This window comes from Fundulus heteroclitus, chromosome 6 (assembly GCF_011125445.2).
Source record: "Fundulus heteroclitus isolate FHET01 chromosome 6, MU-UCD_Fhet_4.1, whole genome shotgun sequence".
NCBI lineage: Eukaryota > Metazoa > Chordata > Actinopteri > Cyprinodontiformes > Fundulidae > Fundulus > Fundulus heteroclitus.
In genome coordinates this window covers 16,007,897-16,025,772 of record NC_046366.1, presented here as the reverse complement: position 1 = coordinate 16,025,772, position 17,876 = coordinate 16,007,897, and the positions used below count along the sequence as shown (strand labels likewise).

The 17,876-nt window shown below is 40.5% G+C and overlaps 1 protein-coding gene across 1 annotated transcript; it reads left to right on the top strand.

Annotated features, from left to right (window-relative positions):
• Positions 1 to 1,846: 1,846 nt before the first annotated feature.
• aire (autoimmune regulator) lies at positions 1,847 to 8,291 on the top strand. Its single transcript, XM_012878974.3, has 13 exons — positions 1,847 to 2,340; positions 2,858 to 3,032; positions 3,143 to 3,283; positions 3,439 to 3,504; positions 3,583 to 3,720; positions 3,854 to 3,984; positions 4,094 to 4,215; positions 4,323 to 4,392; positions 4,607 to 4,741; positions 4,850 to 4,971; positions 6,763 to 6,841; positions 6,938 to 7,036; positions 8,052 to 8,291. Exons 1-13 carry the CDS (start codon positions 2,077 to 2,079, stop codon positions 8,133 to 8,135), a joined length of 1,626 nt encoding a protein of 541 aa, XP_012734428.2. The 5' UTR covers positions 1,847 to 2,076; the 3' UTR covers positions 8,136 to 8,291.
• The last annotated feature ends 9,585 nt before the right edge of the window (positions 8,292 to 17,876 follow it).

The window sequence follows — 17,876 nt, the reverse complement described above, 5'->3', positions numbered from 1 at the left end:
AAGGGTTTTGTTGAGAAATAATACTTTAACAGGCTGTGCACTACTCTTTAGTTTACAAGTCAGTTTAATACAAGTTTAGTTAAATTAATTTTAACCCAGTTCAATTCTATGTAATACAACTGGATTCATTTCAGTTCATCCAGTTCAGTCCAGTTGAATTCCATTCAATTCACTTGTATGAGATTCAATAAAGTATGTTACATTCTAGTTTAGGTAATTTCAATTCTGTTCAATTCAATTGAATTTAACTTTAATTGATATCAGTTCAGTTCATGACACACATTGTTTATTCCCGCTTACCCGCTCTGGGGTTCATTTGATGAGAGGTGGGGTACACCATGGACAGGTTACTAATCCATCAGAGAGGAACACAGAGCCCATGACCTTCTTGTTGCAGGGAGCAATGCTGCCACCATGTAGCAATTTAATTCAACAGGAAGCAATCCTGTTTGATTCAACTGGTTTACTTTCAGTTCAGGTTATTTAATCCTAGCTCAGTTCACTTTAGTTGAATTCAGTTTGATAAAATTAAATTCAATTATGTTACACTCAATTCCTTTCAGTTCATTTAAAAAAGAACAGTTAGTTTTAATGCATTTCAATTAAATAAATTGCAGTTCAGTTAAATATTTTATGCAACAAAAATTCATAACCGCTTGATTTCATTCAGTTCAATCTGGTTGGGTTCTTTGCAGTTCAGTTTTATTTGACTTCAAATACAGAAGGAAAGATTTAAATTACATTAAATTATATTCATTTTAGTTATATTCAATTCAACTCATTTCAGTTGTTCCAATTCACAACAAATGTCAACAAATATCACCTCAGGGGCTTTTAAGGAATGACAAAATTCATGTCCTCTTACATCTCATCTAAATCTGTCCGGTGTTCCAGCAAAATCACATTGTAAGCTTTTCCAATGCTGTCAGAAAACATAAAAGTTTTGAAAATGCAATCCTGTTGAAAAGCAGTAGTATTATATTGTGATACTTAGGGATTGATATCATACATATTAAAGCCCTTCACTAAAACAAGCAAAAATACAAAGGCAGTGGATCCAGCTTTATTGTAAATTAATTATTTTCTTACACTTTCACCTTAATCTCACCATAAAGTGGTTTGTGTGCTCTTACTAATGTATCAGTGAATCATTTTAGAGAAAACTAATTTACTGTATAGGCTATTGCCTTGTCAAGCTGTTTTAAACCGTTTACAGAACATTTAGGATGTTGTCTGGTCTCTAAATAAATACAACTAATGCATTTCTACCAGTTAATACACCATTTGTAATATAATTATCTCAAAATATTAGGAAAACAGTCAACATTATGTAACACAGAAAATTAACTATATTAGATCAGAAATCAGTTGCTTTCTTGCTACAAAAAAGTGGCACAGCAGAGGGTTAAAACAAAAAAACAAATGTCTGTGAGTGACAACTAAGTTAGGCTTAAATCTATCTTCCACTGACACAGTATTTGTTATTGTGTAGATGTCAAGTAAAACAAATCTAAAAAAGACACATTTCACAACAAACAATGTAATTTGGCCAGGCTTTTTTGCTTTTAGTCTCGCTCTGAAATGAGGAACAACAGCTGCTCCCAGAGCATCACAGCCGACTGGTCACACCGTCCAATTATTTACAGTTTTGCTTCTCTGCAGTTCATTGCAAATGATAATCATCACGCCATCGCCGAGCTCGCCGCGGTGAGTCAGTGTCTGAAAACCTGATAGTCAAGGGGAAGTTGAGATGGAAAGAACCTTTTAGAGGTACAACTCTGATTGCGCCACAGCATGTCACCTAATCGTGCTGTCTTGGTGTGGGAGGACAGGTATTCCCCTGAATGAAGGCCGTTAGTGCCGTTAGTGGACAAACAAACTCCTTAGAGGTCTAAGGAATGGTCTTCTGGTGCACCAGGCTCTTTGGTCAGCATGTGAGTCTGATACGGCTCTCCATCGTACTCAAACAATAACAAACAAATGAACGTCTAATACAGAAATTAAACATGCATATATAGAAAGGTGGGGAAAAATAGTTTCAGATGTATACCCTGGCGTTCTTAATAAGTGCACCTGATGAGAATGTCCTCACTGGAGGAGGACACGCCTCCTGGACCCAGAAGGCTAGACGTACACGTTTCTCAGGGCAGGTCGGCTCCTCACTCGAGTTCTCATTTACACTCGAAGCAGACCATGTCCAGAGCGGAGGGCTTCAGGGAGGCCAACCTTCGCTCGCTGCTGCGCGAGCTGCGTACCGATATCGCGATGGCTGTGGATGACCCCTTCCCTATCGTGTACGGTTTAGCAGACAAAAGCATCATCACTGAACAACAGCTGCAGGTAAGCGATATAAATACATGTCCAACCTTCTATTTCAAAACGAAATTCTTCCATTGTGATTTTTGTTGTTGTTGTAAAACCTAATCCCTGCCACGTTTCTGGACGGGCACATTTAGTGGAATGATGCAGATTTTCAGAGGACAGTGTTACTGATCACACACTGCAAAAAACGGATCTAAAAATAAGTAAAATGTTCTTAAAAATAGTGTTTTTGTCCTTGATTTGAGCAGGTAAATAAGATTATCTGCCAATGGAATGAGTATTTTGACCCCTAAAATAAGATAATTAGATATACTGCACTTGAAATAAGATGATGGAGATGAGTTGTTCCTGTTTTAAGTGCAAAAGTCTTATTCCATTGGCAGATCATCTTATTTATCTGCTCAAATCAAGGACAAATACACTATTTTTTAAGGAAACTTTACTTATTTTTAGTTCCGCTTTTGCAGTGCATAATCCTGACGTCTGACACGCAGTGTTTTGAAACTCACGCACTAGAGCATCTTGTTTTCTCTAGGATACTCTTAAGAAGGAAGGTAGTGAGGGGATTCACAAAGCCATGTACTCTCTCCTGTCCTGGTTGCTGGAGCAGAGCAAATCAACTCTGCAGGCCTTCTGGAGCAACTTATCCAAAGACTACAACATGGACAGCTACCCGAAGTTAAGGACGCTCCTCGCCAACCTGAACACAAGTATGTGAAATCCAGATCTCTTTGAAACATTTCCTTCCCACAGAAGTGGTGTTCGGCCTCGCTGGACTCGGGACGATTCACCGAAGTCCGTTGCTGTTGATTCCTTTCAGGACGGGACGCTCCAAAGTCCAAAGCTGAAAGCGTATCCACGGGGGGAGTCAAAACTAATCACAGCAAGAAGAGGAGCCATGAGGAGAGGGGGACAAGCTTTCAGCGTTCAGAGTATCATGCCAAGACAAGTGATGGAACAGGTCATCTTGCTTTGCTCCGCGCAGTTTTTTTTTTCTTCCTCCTGTACATACCAAAATTTGTAGAAACGATACTGTGGGCTGGAAGAAGAAACAAGAAATGAATGCAACATTTTTCACATTCTCACAACTTTTTTTTTTTTTTTTTTCCGAACCAGTGAGTAAAGTCAAGCTGTACAGAGTGAAGAGTGAAGCTCGAGCACTGCAGCTGCCGTCTGGAAACAGTAATACAGCACATTTCTAATTTAAATGAACCTGAATTAGCTCTTACTTTGTGCAAGAAAACATGTTATCTGCTGCAGGTCTGCAGGTGGTATCTTCCTCTGTTCAGAGAGGGGTAGCCCTGTCCTCTTCTTCATCCTCCTCATCCTCCGACCTGCCTTTCAGCCAGGATAGAAAAGAAAACATACAAATCAAACAGGAGTACACTGCAGTGGACGGCAAGTAGTTAAGATAATCGCCTGGTCACTTTTTAAAATTTTGTTAAACTGCCAGATATCATGAGGATCAACCTTGAAAGCAAGATGTCTATAGAGAGATTATTTAAGACGGAACCGTTTTGTTTTTAAACAGGGCCGATCAGAAAGTGCATTAAAGGCGCTGAAGGTTTTCGCTCGTATAGTTTGGCAGAGAAGTCCAGTGAAGAGAAGTCCAAGTCTACGAGTGCCAAGTTTATCCACCAGGGGGAGACAAACACAATCATAGTAAGCCAACAGTGTTTAAATGAGCAGCGCTGTCGTGTCTCTCCTCTGCTCTGAGCTGCCTGTGTGTGTGTGTGTGTGTGTGTGTGTGTGTGTGTGTTGCTGTGTTCAGATTCACTCTAATGATGATGAGTGTGCGGTGTGTAAGGATGGAGGGGAGTTGATTTGCTGTGACGGCTGTCCACGAGCCTTTCATCTGACCTGCCTCAACCCCCCACTCACTTCAATACCCAGGTAAAAGATTAAACAGGTACATGCTAACAGCTTTTAGATAATGGACATTTCTTTCTTTCTTTCTTTCTTTCTTTTTTTTTTAATGGAGACCATTTTGTAATTTACAGTGGCTCTTGGCAGTGTGAGTGCTGCTATGGGCTTAGAGTAAAAAAAGAAAGTGAACTACAGCCTGCACAGGTGTGTATCTGAAGCCTTTCATTATAATAAAACATTTTCCCTTTCTGAAAAGAATGTTCCTCGAAGGAACCTTTGTTTAATTCAGGGACTGTTTTTCTTCACCCACAATGATCATATTTATAATATTCCAAAATCAGAACTGCTTGCCTATCAGTGGGTATGCAATCTAAATTCGTGCTTCAGTTGAACGCGACGCTCTTGTTTTTCAACACAGGTTCTCCCCTCTCAGCCACAGCAAACTAGCATAAACCCCCAGAACTCCATCTCGGACACCTCGTTCTGCCCGGCTTTGTCGTCCTCTCTCACAAGTGCCAAAGCCTCTATCAAAGCGTCCAATGGCAAAAACCAGGTGAGCAGTTTGACGTTTGTCTTTCCGTCAGCACTCACTCTCATCTTCTTTGCCCTTAATTACTTTTTACTGCTTCTGGTTCGCTAAGCGTGTTAACCGTGTATCCAGTCCTCAGGTGGCGAGCTGGTCGCCGTGAGGGAGGTGTGTGGTGTTTGTTACCTTGGAGGGGGAGACCTGACTCCATGCCTTCAGTGTTTAAAGTATTTCCACACACACTGCCACTTCTCCAAGTAAGACAAACTATGATTTCAGTGATACGATGAATATCTTAGTTGAAAAATTACCAAAAGGATTGTGATGTACAGTCCCTTGCAAAAGTATCCCTACTACCTTGAACTTCCCCTAATTTTGTCATCTTGCAAACTACATTGATGCTAACAGTGTCACCTCCAACCTGTTGTTTTTTAAGAAAAAAATCTGGTCTCTATGGACTGGTAGGAAGAGAAGCTATTGTTAAAATAACAGCATGACACATCTGTAAGACACAGCAAACATGTGGAAGAAAGTTCTCAGATGTGATAAAACGTAACTTTTTGGCATACATGCAAAACACTATTGCCAGTGGAAAACTTAATCAGAACAAAAGATAGTCAGGCTGGAAATATTACTTCAGCAGGGACATGGAAGCTGGGCAAAGTTGATAAGACGATGGATGCCACTAAATACAGCGCATCCTGGGCAGAAAATCTGATAGAGGGACAGAGGCTTAACTTTGAGCTGGCCATTTAGATCAAAGTATATTTACGAACTCGAGTGGCCCAGCCAAAGTGAAGACCTGGCCAACATTAAAACTGATGTCGACAGACACTGTCCAAGCTGACTATGCTTTTACTATTTGGCAACAAAGAATTGGCAAAACTTTATTCTACAGATGCACAAAGTTGGTACAGAATTAGCTCCTAAAACATGTCGCTGTTATTGCACCAAAAGGTCTAAGGGAGGCTAAATAAAAATGGACAACACAGTTTTATTTAAGGGAATTTTTGAAAACAATGAATCGTTTTCCCTCTGATTAAAAAATCACACACCACTTTGTGTTGGCCTGTTTGAAAAAGGTGGAAAAGTCCAAGGGGTATTAGTACTTTTGTCATGCGCTGTCTGTAACATCCAGCTCTGGAAATGTTATTGAATACACCGTCTAGTTCCAAGACACTTTGCACCAGACCCATTCAAAAACTGACTTCTAGCAGCAGTTGTTAATTAAAGCATTCAAACGGTTCTAATCATCCAGTCAGACAAGGCAGGAAACGTTCTAAAACGGCTGTTTTCTCTTTCTAGTTATGAAGAGATGCTAAAATAATGTATTATTATAACACTGTAATAAAAGCTTTTTTTGTGTGTGCCAACAATTGTGTAGGGCGCTGTATGACAACTGTTCCCATCTCTTCTAACAACTGAAGCCAATGATACCAATAATCCCTAAAGGTCCTTTTGATTTTTGGTTTCATGTAAAGATCCCGTATTTGGTGTTTCATGCCCCACAGTGGGATCATGTCCCTCTTTTTTCAGAACCATCAATCCGGTCTGTGCCGAGCAAATTTCTTGGAGCGCCCTCTCTTTCGGGCTACTATTGATCAGTGTGTGTCAGCAGAGTCAATTCCCAAAAGCCGGGCTAATGGATTGCAAATGGATCTTTGCAGATGCAACTTGGAGTCGATGCTTTTAGAAAACAATGCCAACGATGTAAAGTCCTGGGCTTTTGTTGCACCACCTTTCTGATACTGGCTTTAGTTTTAAAAATAACATAGTCGGTAACAACATCAGACCATGTGTACAAAGAGCAGGGTTGATGCTTTAGTTGTAAAATTAATGTAGGAACCCGTTTTGCACAGGTAGATTTTCTAAAATCCAGAATAATTTCAGAGCTTTGATTTTATATGGAGCCAAGCGTAATTTGGAAGATGAAAGTTTTCAAAGCTCTCTGCCTGCAGCGCTCAAATTACATATCGATTGAGGGAAACCTGACGCACTCCAGAACTGAGCAGTCTGACTCACTCGCAATGTTTATGTGTGCTTCAAAGAGGGAGATCCATCTGCTTGTCCTGTTCCAGACAGTGGGGCAGCGCTGCGGAGAAAGAGACCGAGCCCAGAGGCATGCAGGTGTGTCTGCAGACATTTACAGCAGAGACAAAGGGAAAGAAAAGCTTGCACATGCTGCATTGTGATCCGTGTACTCTTCTCTGGTTTTGTGTTTAGCTTGCACCAACAGTCCAGAGCTCATTCAGTCAAGATCAGAGCGCTTCCTTCTCTGAGCCCGTCATCAATAAGGACGAACTGGACTCCCTCCTGGGAGATGTGAGTGAAGCGCTGTTCCACACCACACTATCAAATGTGACCGCAGATGGTAACAACCCAGCAGCTGCTCTTCTTCTTACACAGGCGCTAGAGGAAGTAATACCCATTAAATACATATCAATGATTTTGGTGGGGATGGGGATCAACGCCCTAACAGGTGACCCACAGTAGTAGCCTCTGATTCCTGCTGTTTTAAGCGTACTTTAATTTGACTTTAGCTTTTGTAATGATTAATTATTATTATAATTAATTAATTATTTGCATGGCAGCTGCACTGACTGGGGATAAACATTGGACCTTGTAAGATACAAGTTTGACAAGAAATGTCTAATTGTCCTCTCAGTGTTTTTTTTTTTTGTGTGAAATAATTGTTTTTGTTCATTCTGTCAAATAGTGGGGCTGCACAGTGGCAAAGTGGGTAGCGCTGTTGCCTTGCAGCATTCAGGTCCTGGGCTCTGGGTCTTTCTGCATGGAGTTTGCATGTTCTCCCTGTGCATGCGTGGGTTCTCTCCGGGTACTCCGGCTTCCTCCCACAGTCCAAAAAACCTTAATTGGCCTCTCTAAATTCTCCTTAGGTGTGAGTGTGTGCGAAAATGATTGTTTGTCACCCATTGACAGCTGGTGATAGGCACCAGCACCCCTCGCGACCCCACAAGGGATAGACGTGTTAGAAAATGGATGGATGGATGGATGTCAAGTAGTGATAACAATATTTTCAGCTACATGAATCGTTGTGTCCCTAAAGACAGAGTTAGTGTGCGCCTTTTGTTATTTCATCTTCCAGTAATTCTGAGGATTAAAAGTTACCTTGTTTTTGTTTATCCTTGTTCATCCTAGTGTGAAAAAACAAAACATAACTGAGTATGTGTTGTTAATTAACAAAGTCTGAGTTTCAGCAACAGGGTGTCTTAACTTACCACAACAACACCACATGAAGGATTTAAAAAGAATTTGCATTATATCTGGTTGTGAGCTTGTTGCCTCTCATCTTCCCTCTTCCGCTTTTCCACCACAGCAGAGCTCCATTGACGGCCTGCTGCAGTGGGCCTTCCACAACATCTCCAGGCCTCTTCCAGACCCTCAGAGTTGCTACAAGTGAAGGATATTTATGCACTCGGCGTTATAAAACAAAAATTGTAAATTAACCCCTGGGTAACTGAAATGAGATTCTCTCTCCTTCTTTAATTTAGAAATAAAGGTTAATTGTTGATTTTCTGAATGGTGATGTTGTTTTAAATTATTTCATAAAATTTGCCCTCCCACGTTTGCTCTCTGTGTTTTTTTTCATCTTTGTTTCCATTAGCATCTAATTACTGTGCCTTTAAACCTTTGCATGTCTTTTTCATCTAACAACCACAAACATTAACGTGTTTTAGTGGGATTTAATGTGACAGAGTAGTGCAGTATTGTGAATTGGAAAGAAAATATTTGTAAAACAACTCAAACTCGACCAGCCCAACTGGATGGGGAGGGTCTAAGAATATTTAGTTTTCGAAGCTTGCCACAGATTTCCAACTGGATTTAGTTCTGGTCTTTGCCATTCCTATACATGAAAGTGCTCTGATCTAAAATGTGTGTCTCTGGTTGCATGCTCAAGGTTGTTGTCCTGCTGGAAGTCTTTTATATCCTTTAATCCCTTTGTTTTCCTTGGGATTGGCCTATATTTAGTGTCATCCATCTTCCCATCCGGCCCTTGCCAGCAGGGTCGGGTGGCTATCGCCATCCCTGCTGATCAAATACATATTCCCAGTATAATTCAATTAAATTTTATTTATATAGTGCCAGTTCATGATAAATGTCATCTCAAGGCACTTTCCAAAATCAAATTCAATCATATTATACAGATTGGATCAGATTGTACAGATTGGTCAAACAAGTTTCCTATCTAAAGAAAACCCAGTAGATTGCATCAAGTCTTGACAAGCACCATTCACTCCTGGAGAACCGTAGAGCCACAGGGAGAGTTGTCTGCATTGTCCATGGCTTTGCAGCAATCCCCCATACTGGGCAAGCACGAAGCGACAGTGGGAAGGAAAACTCCCTTTAACAGGGAGGAAAACTTCCAGCAGAACCAGGCTCAGTGTGAACGGTCATCTGCCTCGACCGACTGGGGGTTACAGAAGACAGAGCAGAGACACAAAAAGCACACAAGCAGACATTGATCCAGGAATCCTTTCTACGTTATATGGTAATATAGTATAGCAGTATAATACTGCCACTACCATTTTTTTTTACCTTTCAGGAACGGCGTGTTCAACATGATGGGCAGTTTCAGTTTTCCCTCACGCACAGTATATTACATATAGGATAAAAAGTTCAAGTTTGGTCTCATCTAACCAGAGCTTTGTTTTCCTTTTCCACATGTTTGTTCCTTACATGACTTGTCACAAACCGCAAACACGGCTTGTCAGCGCTTTTGTTCAGCAACGGCCTTCTTCCTAACACTCTTCCATAAATTCCAGATTTGTGGATTTATGGTTGTCCTGTCGACATATTCTCCCACCTGAGTTGTGGACCTCTACAGCTCCACCAGTCTTACCACTGGCTTCCTTGGCTGCTTCTCTCATTAATGTTTTCTTACCCAGCCTGTCAGCTCTAAGGCTTTTATTATTTTTCCCTTCAGATTTGCTCGGTGCACCAGATGTTTTTAATCCAGAGAAGCATTTACCCTGAGAAATTCTTCTGTTTAACAGGACTTCCAGCAGGACTATATCACATAGATGAGGAATGTTGTTATTGTCATGCGATTTATAAGGTTTAGTATGACTGCCAGTGGGATGAAACTTGGCTGAGAAGCACAAAAAGATTTTTCTCCTCTCGGTATTTGGTTTCCATGGCTCCCAGCACCTTCAGGCCCCAAAACAGAGGATGATAAATATGCTTTGTGCTGCGTTGTTACACATGTGCAGATTTGTTTGTTTGTCGGCACATTCGTTTTAAATGGCTCAAGAAGCATCTTCTTGAAGCCATAGTTTTGTGGGAATGGTAGTATCAGGCAAAAACAAAGTGACATGGCAGCAAACTAGTTTTTCATCACATAAGTTGTATGCAAAGTTGCTTCAGATGTGTGAATGACAAGCACTAATCCAATCTTCAGGGTTTCTAGCAAGTTAACACAATTCAAATACACGAACCAAGCTCATTTAAAGGAGAAACTCACATTTTACAGTTAATTAAACAGTTTTCAGTCTGTCAGTTAACTTGGACAAACTAGTAAAACGCTTGAAAAAAAAAGAGCAAACACTCTCATACCGCAAGGTGGCTCCCATCTGACAGACGAAACCAAACACCATCTGCTTGATTTCCCTCTGCCAACATTGTCAAGAAACCATTGCAGTATGATAAGAGGAAGTATTTCCTCTGGCAAACAATGTCTGAGCTGATAGTTAAAGTGGGAATTACCCACATTTTTTTTCAGCATAGAGGGAACAGCTTTACATACAAAACCCCCCCAAAACAACGACTGAATGAAATTGTATATGTACAGTATGTATATATATATATATGTTTGTGTGTGTGTGTGTATGTGTGTGTGTGTGTAGGGAGAGAAAAGTTGGGGCTGGGACAACAAAGGAAAAAAAGTGTGGGAAATCACAACCGAAAAAGGGGCAGGGCTGCGGTGGTGGTGTGGGTGGTGAAGGCATCACGACCGCCGGCAAGTTTATTGTGGGTGCAGCATCAATAAACTCACAGCTCACAGGCCTTCAGAACTGCATTACTTTCTTTGTAGCAAAGATTCAACAAGCAGTCAGAAACATTCCTCTGAGATCTTGTTGCATATTAACATGATATCATCACATAGTTGCTGCAGATTTTTTTTGTTCAGCCATGGCTTTCTTATTACCACTCTTCCATAAAGGCCAGATCTATGGAATGTGCTACTAATAGCTGTCCTGTCAACAGCTTCACACACCTGAGCTGAGCTGCGGATCTCTTGTGCTCCTCCAGAGTTATCATGGGCCTAATCTTAGCTTCTTTGAACAGACAGGCTGTGATGTTCAAATGATACTCAACTGACACTAAAGGGCCCAAAGTTCTCTAAGAAAACATCCCCCTCCACACATACACACACCGTTGTACTATACCTTCTTGATATAAGGCAGAATTGTTTAAACCAGGAAACATTGTTTTTGCTGCAATGTGTTATTGTCAGCAACCCATTTCCAGTACTTAGCTGACAGAAGTGGTACCTGTTGTGGTCTATTTTCTGCCCCCATCCATCTGTTATGCATTCAAAGATAGCATTTAGCAGACCTCAGTGATAATGAGTAAATGTTTGAACTACTGTCGCCTTGATGTCATCCCAAACTATTCTTCCCATTCTCATTTGACCTCTGACATCAAAGTTGCATTTTTGGTCCACATGACAACACATCTACTGTTCACCGGAACTATAAATCCAATATCAGCGGTTTTTCAAATAATCACACTTGCCCATCTGGCACCAACAACCATACCATGTTCAAAGTAATTAAGGTACTCTTTTTCTCCTATTCTGATTCTAGGTTTGAACTCCAGCAAGTAATCTTCACCACGTCTATATGCTTAAATTCTTTGAGTTACTGCCACGTGATCAGTTTATTCACTATTTTTGTCAACTAATTGTACAGATGTAGAGCAAGTTGGGACATCTAGTAATTTGGGATAGGATCATTAAAAAAGCATCTTATCCTCACCGTGTGAATTATAAGGCAAAGCTAATACATTTGTTTGGAAGCATATCACCCAAATCATGACAAGTATTTTTCATGGCAAGGACGAATGTAGTTTTTATTTATCATGTCCCAAATTACCTAGTGTCCCCGAGTTACCTGAGTTCATCCTTTCTATTAAAATGGGTTGTGACTTCAGCATTAGCAAATCTAATTTCAGACCACAAATAATTTAACAATTTCATCCTCACTCAAAAAAACTGCTGGTTTATGTCTTTAATCCCAAAAGGGGTTTATGCATCAGAAATTCTGATGGTTAAACAACCATTGAAAAAAAAAATGTGACCCAGCTCGTTACGATACAAAAGTGGCTAGAATGATTGTGGACGAGCTGCTCCTTTTCAGCAAGAAACACGTTTGACGAATGAGTGAACTTCATTCAAACAAGTCTCTAGGGCTGTGTGAGTTTCCTTCTTACTTCAAACGCGTCACCGTCATCCCGGTCCCCAAGACACGCACTATCACAAGGTTAAATGACCACAGACTTGTGGCCCTGATATTGGGGCCAGCATGTGAAGGAGATCATCCTGTGATCTCCTTCACATGCTGGACCCACTGCAGTTTGCTTACCAGGCAAAGAGGTCAAGAGATAATGCAGTCAACCTGAGACTACTCTTTTTTCCTGCACCACCTTGACCACCCAGGGTCTTGTTTTTGAGCTTTGGCTTGGCCCTCAACACCATAAGCCCTGAAATCCACCACCAGAATTTCACCCAGCTCACAGTGCTGCGCTCCCCCAGCCCCCCCAAACATGTCAATGGATCACCAGCTTCCTGACTGACTGGCAGCAAAAGGTAAGGCTTGGGAGCATCTTCTCCTACACAAAAATCATCAGCACCAGTGCCTCCCCAGGGTGTGTTCTCTCAATACCCCTCTTCTCCCTGTACACAAATGACCAATGGACCCGTCTGTGAAACTCCTGAATATTGCAGATGACATTGCTGTCGTTGAGGAAGTGGATCAGCTGGTCCACTTCTGCGGTCAGAGACACCTGGAGCGTGTTCTGCTTAAGACTGTGGAGATAACAACACCAACACTCTCTCCCTTCACTATCCTCAGCAACACTGTCTACTGTGGATGATGTCCACTTCTTAGGAACCAGTCCTTCTCTGGAGCTGAGATGTTGCTCATACAGACACTGTTAATAAAAAAAAACTGTACTGTTCATACGGCTCAATAAAAATAAATAAATAAATTCATTAATTTATTTATTCATTCATTCATTCATTCATTTAGAAACACTGTTCAGATGAAGGGCCAGCAAAGACTGTACAACATTGCACAACAGGGGTTGCACGGTCACACAGTGGGTATGGCTACTGGCATGCAGCAAGAAGGTCCTGGGTTCAAGTCCTACTCTTGCCCTGGGTCTTTCTGCATGGAGTTTGCATGTTCTCCCTGTGCATGCATGGGTTCTCTCCGGGTACTCCGGCTTCCTCCCACAGTCCAAAAACATGACTTTTAGGTTAATTGGCCTCTCTAAATTCTCCTTAGGTGTGAGTGTGTGTGTGAATGGTTGTTTGTCATGTCTGTCTCTGTGTTGCCCTGCGATAGACTGGCGACCTGTCCAGGGTGTACCCCGCCTCTCGGCCATTGACAGCTGGAGATAGGCACCAGCACCCCTCGCAACCCCACAATGTGATAGACATGTTAGAAAATGGATGGATGGATGAAACATTGCACAAGACCTGCCGGTCATCATCTACACCACAGATGTTTAATCTGTTCTGTGGACATCCATCACTGTGTGGTTTTAGCTCATCCACAAAACAAGACAGGTCCAAACTACAACAAATAATTCAGTCTGCAGAGATCATCAGGGGGGACCTTCCATCCAGGACTTGTACAGGTCTGCCGTCAGGAGAAGGGCAGCCAACATCTCTGCGGACCATAAACATCCTGGACACAAACTGTTTAGACTTTTCTTCAGGCAGTCGCTACAGAGCGCTGTTTGCAAACATTCCCTCTGCAGCCACAGCTTCCCCACAGTAAAACACCATATGATGGGCAAAAGGGAGGATTTAACATCAAGCAGTTTTACATACAGCAGTTATTCGTTTCCGATTGATCATTGTTAATAAAGTTAAAGAGTTTAACACATTTGAAATATAATTTTTCTTACAGATGCCCAATTATTACAGCCACCTGTAAAACAAACAGTACAGCATAATCTACAGTAGATTCTGTTTCATCTCCTCTGAGGCTGTTGCATCATCTCCCTTTTCTAGTCAAAATATTTCCATTGTGTTCATTCATCATGTCTAATGAGGAAGAAAGAGTAACAGTTGTGAGTCAGGAACTCCTGCTTTCTCTAATGCTTCATTACTGCTGGTCAGAAAACTTCTCCACTTGACCTTACCCACATTTTACCCCACTGATATATCAATTAGGAATATTATGCAGGCATTTCTCAGAGTTTTTATGTTTGGACTGTACATGAAAACCATAAAAATAACAGTAAAGCAGATATGTACAGTATTTTGTGTTTTTTTTTCTTTTTTCTTTTTTGTCAGTGTGAAGTCACAGGTTATTGTTCCTTCAACGCACACATCCTGTTACAACACCGTTGGTCGCAGAACCAGAAATCCCAGGAAAAATATCATAGGTGAAATTCTCGCTTCAGGCATCTCTCACTCCTTTTATTCATCCGGCTTTTTACGCCTGTAGGCAGTTTGTCAGGAATTGGGCAAGGGTTGGTCTGGTCTCAAGTCTCGACATGTACATGAATTACTGGAAAAGATGCTTTCACTCTTTGTCCATGCTATTATTGTTGGCAGGAAATAGTCTGTGAGGGTCCCACGGCAGCGTTGATATGAAGCTAAACTGCAGGAAGTGTTAGAGGTTTAAGCCACTGAGGGATTTTATGTTCCTAAAAACAAAGTAACTTTGATCTATTATTCCAGTGGACAATCTCAAAGTGAAACTTTTTGAAAAATCCAGCCTTTAAACTGAGAACGTTTCTCCAAAATACAAGGATTTATTAACAAGCTCCTTCAACTTTCAGTTCTTTTATTTTAGTTAACAAACTCTTTAACTAAGGCAGTAACCTTCAACTAAACCACAGACAAAAAAATTAAAAGAACAAACAAAACCATTAAACTACAGTTATAAACGAACAGATAATAAAACTGAAACAATAATACTGTGTTTTTCAGACTATAAGGCACACTTAAAATCCTTGAATTTTCTAAAAATTAACGATGCACCTTATATATGATTAAAGTTGTGCTTACTGACTGCTTTTATGTGGTACAATGCGCTCACAAATCTGTTAAAATGTGTAAGTACAACTTCGGTTAGCAAAGAAGCCGCTCCGCTCAATGTATATTTGGAGCATTATGGATACACTTTGTTGCTACCTGATTGGACCCCTGAGCTGTCTTCAAGACTGCCTGACTGTAATGTCAAAACTAAAAGTGCATTTAGAAATACGGAGGGAAACTGTTTAGTTTTGTGACAGTGCAGTGTTGCCAGAGAACTTTAGGGGCCCCTAAACCTGGAAATTACAAGTCTAGCTCCCCTAGTGGCTAAAAGTTACACGTTGCTGCTTTAAATAAAGCAGAAAGCTGTTAAAGATAGAATCTGCAATTTTTCTTAAAGTTTCCCTAAGTCCCTTTTGGAACAACTAAGATAATTTTCTGCTCTTCAGGGAATCACATGAACAAAGTCTCCCAAATCGACTCTGGTCTTATTTCTTTCCACTGAGGCCTTCCTCTTTTTCTCATAAACTTTTTTTTTTTTTTTCCAGTGTCCTGTCTAGCAATGTGGCAATAGGAATTGATGTCTCAATGCCAGATAGAGCTCGGCAGATTTTGCTTTCACAAGTGGAGCGAACAGCTTTCGCCATAGTGCTCCGCTTGATTTATGCATGTAAATAGCTTTATTGTGATTCCTGCAGGGAGAATTTCAAATTATATGGACACTACAATGGGAGAGTAAAGGAAGAACAAGAAGACAAAAAAAGAAAGAGAAGAGGTTTCTCATAAACTTGTATGCGGTTTGCTTCTTGCGACTCTCAGCCATGTTCAAAGTATATGGTAAGAGCAGCAGAGCTACCATGAATGACTAACACAGAAACTAACCACAACGCTAACCATAATAAACACTAGAACTGCGCAGCCAGCAAGCGGAAACTAACTAAGGGACGGGCACGCACACTGGTGTTACGTGAGCACATCAGAATGATTGCCATGTGGGACAACCAATAGATAACACCATTCCTCCAGAATCTGAGGAACAAAGGAGAGTGAGAGTAGGAACAAAATTATAACCAATCCCTGTCCTTCGGACTAAATGACTGGTTGGTTAGAGTTTTTACAGGGCTGCAGCTCCCACAGAGATTTATATTTTAACCCCTTTTTTTCTGAATACATAATATATTGACTACTTTAAGGACGGAACGACGATTTTACCCAGTATAACAAAAAGTGTTTCTGAACAGGATTACAAAATATAGCTTTAATTTCCATCAATAATCAAGAATCTTCCATGGTTCAAGAAATAACTGTAAGAAAATATATACTTGCCTAAATTTACCATTATCTACAGATCAATAATTAAAAAAATCTTTAACAGTTTAGACTGTGGCAAATAATGCTGAAGATCTATCTTGCTGCCACGTATTAAAGAGATTGTTATAGGAGTTGCCAAGTATACCGAGATGCCAGAAAAACACTTAATTTTAAGCCATTTCTGCACATCAGTACTAGAGGTGTCAATATTTGTGGAGAGTGAAGTATTTATACACCTGGTTGGAGAATTCAAGTTTGACTTAAGCTAAATATCTCTACCAACCTTTATGTTTAGACATAAAGGTCTATTCCAGTTTACCTGTGGTAATTAAACACCCAATTTTATTACATGTTTTATAAAATAGAAAAAAGTAATCTTAAAGTAAACACAGAGGAGAGAAATTTCCACGTGTGTCCCATTCTAGGCATGAATTCTGTTAGTTTTTCGTGTTGCGTTGCTTAATTCGTCTTCCGAGAACTTAGCTATGGCCAGAATAATGATTCAGCTTTTTTTTCCATCTCTACATAGTTTGATTACAAAAAAGTGAAGAAATTTGGTGGGGAAGCCTTTTCTAATTATCAGCAAAGATTTAAGCTGGTGTCATCGAATTGTTTTCTGCTCAGACTCAGTTAGAGGGCTTAACTTTGAAACAAGCCGTATTGAACATACAGGACTTTGCTAACATAATGACCATGAGGGAAATATGTCAGCAGAAACTTTTCAGAAAAAAAAAAATCTTGATGCCCATAAATGTGTGAAGGTTCAGGAGGGTTTTCCTAAACAAGTCAGAGCCTATCATTTAAAAGTGAGAAAGATTATTCACCGGTGGAAAATCTCTCCTGGTTCACTCCAAGGTCAGACTAAGCAGTCCGTAGAGAAAAGGTGGAGACAGCGTCCATATCCAGGTGTCAATGAACATGTTCATTTCTTGAGTTCGCAGAAGCAAATATGTGGCAGGATATCTTAGAGATTAAAAAAAACCTCTTAAACCAGACCCCAACTTTGGGAATCCCTGGCTTAGTGGTTAGATGTGTGGTGACAAGTGACCCAAAATGTTTGTCTGTACAGAGTATTTGTGTATGCTGAAATACTTGACAATGTAGAGTGTGTATCTTTTTCCCTACTGGGATAGAAATGAGTTGTAAAGATTTGAATAGTGAATATCTTCATTCAACCAGACATGATTCAAAACCTACATAAAAATCTTTTTGGATAGGCCATTATGACTACCAGAATAATCCATCCTAGAAATTAGTTTTTAAACCCATATAATCTCCCATTGCCATGATTTAGAGATATTTGTTGACATAAACTTTAGAGGCACTTTCAGACTTCTCTGAAAGCCTGTGGGATTGGAATGGATGTTGGAGTTTTTTCTGAACCTTTGCTCCTCTGCCTGATTTAGAGAGATGGTCTGGTGCCAACATTCCTGAGTTATATAAGTGCGGTTCGTAGTCAGTAAAGTCTGAGACCTCTTTTTGTTTCAGATCTCGCTGAAGTTGATTAGAACATTGTCTTTAGATGGGTGTGAAAAACCTTGTCAACAGTCCACAGACGCACCAATGGCCCACAGTTGTGTTTTACTTTTCCAGTATCAGTGATCCAATCTTATCTCT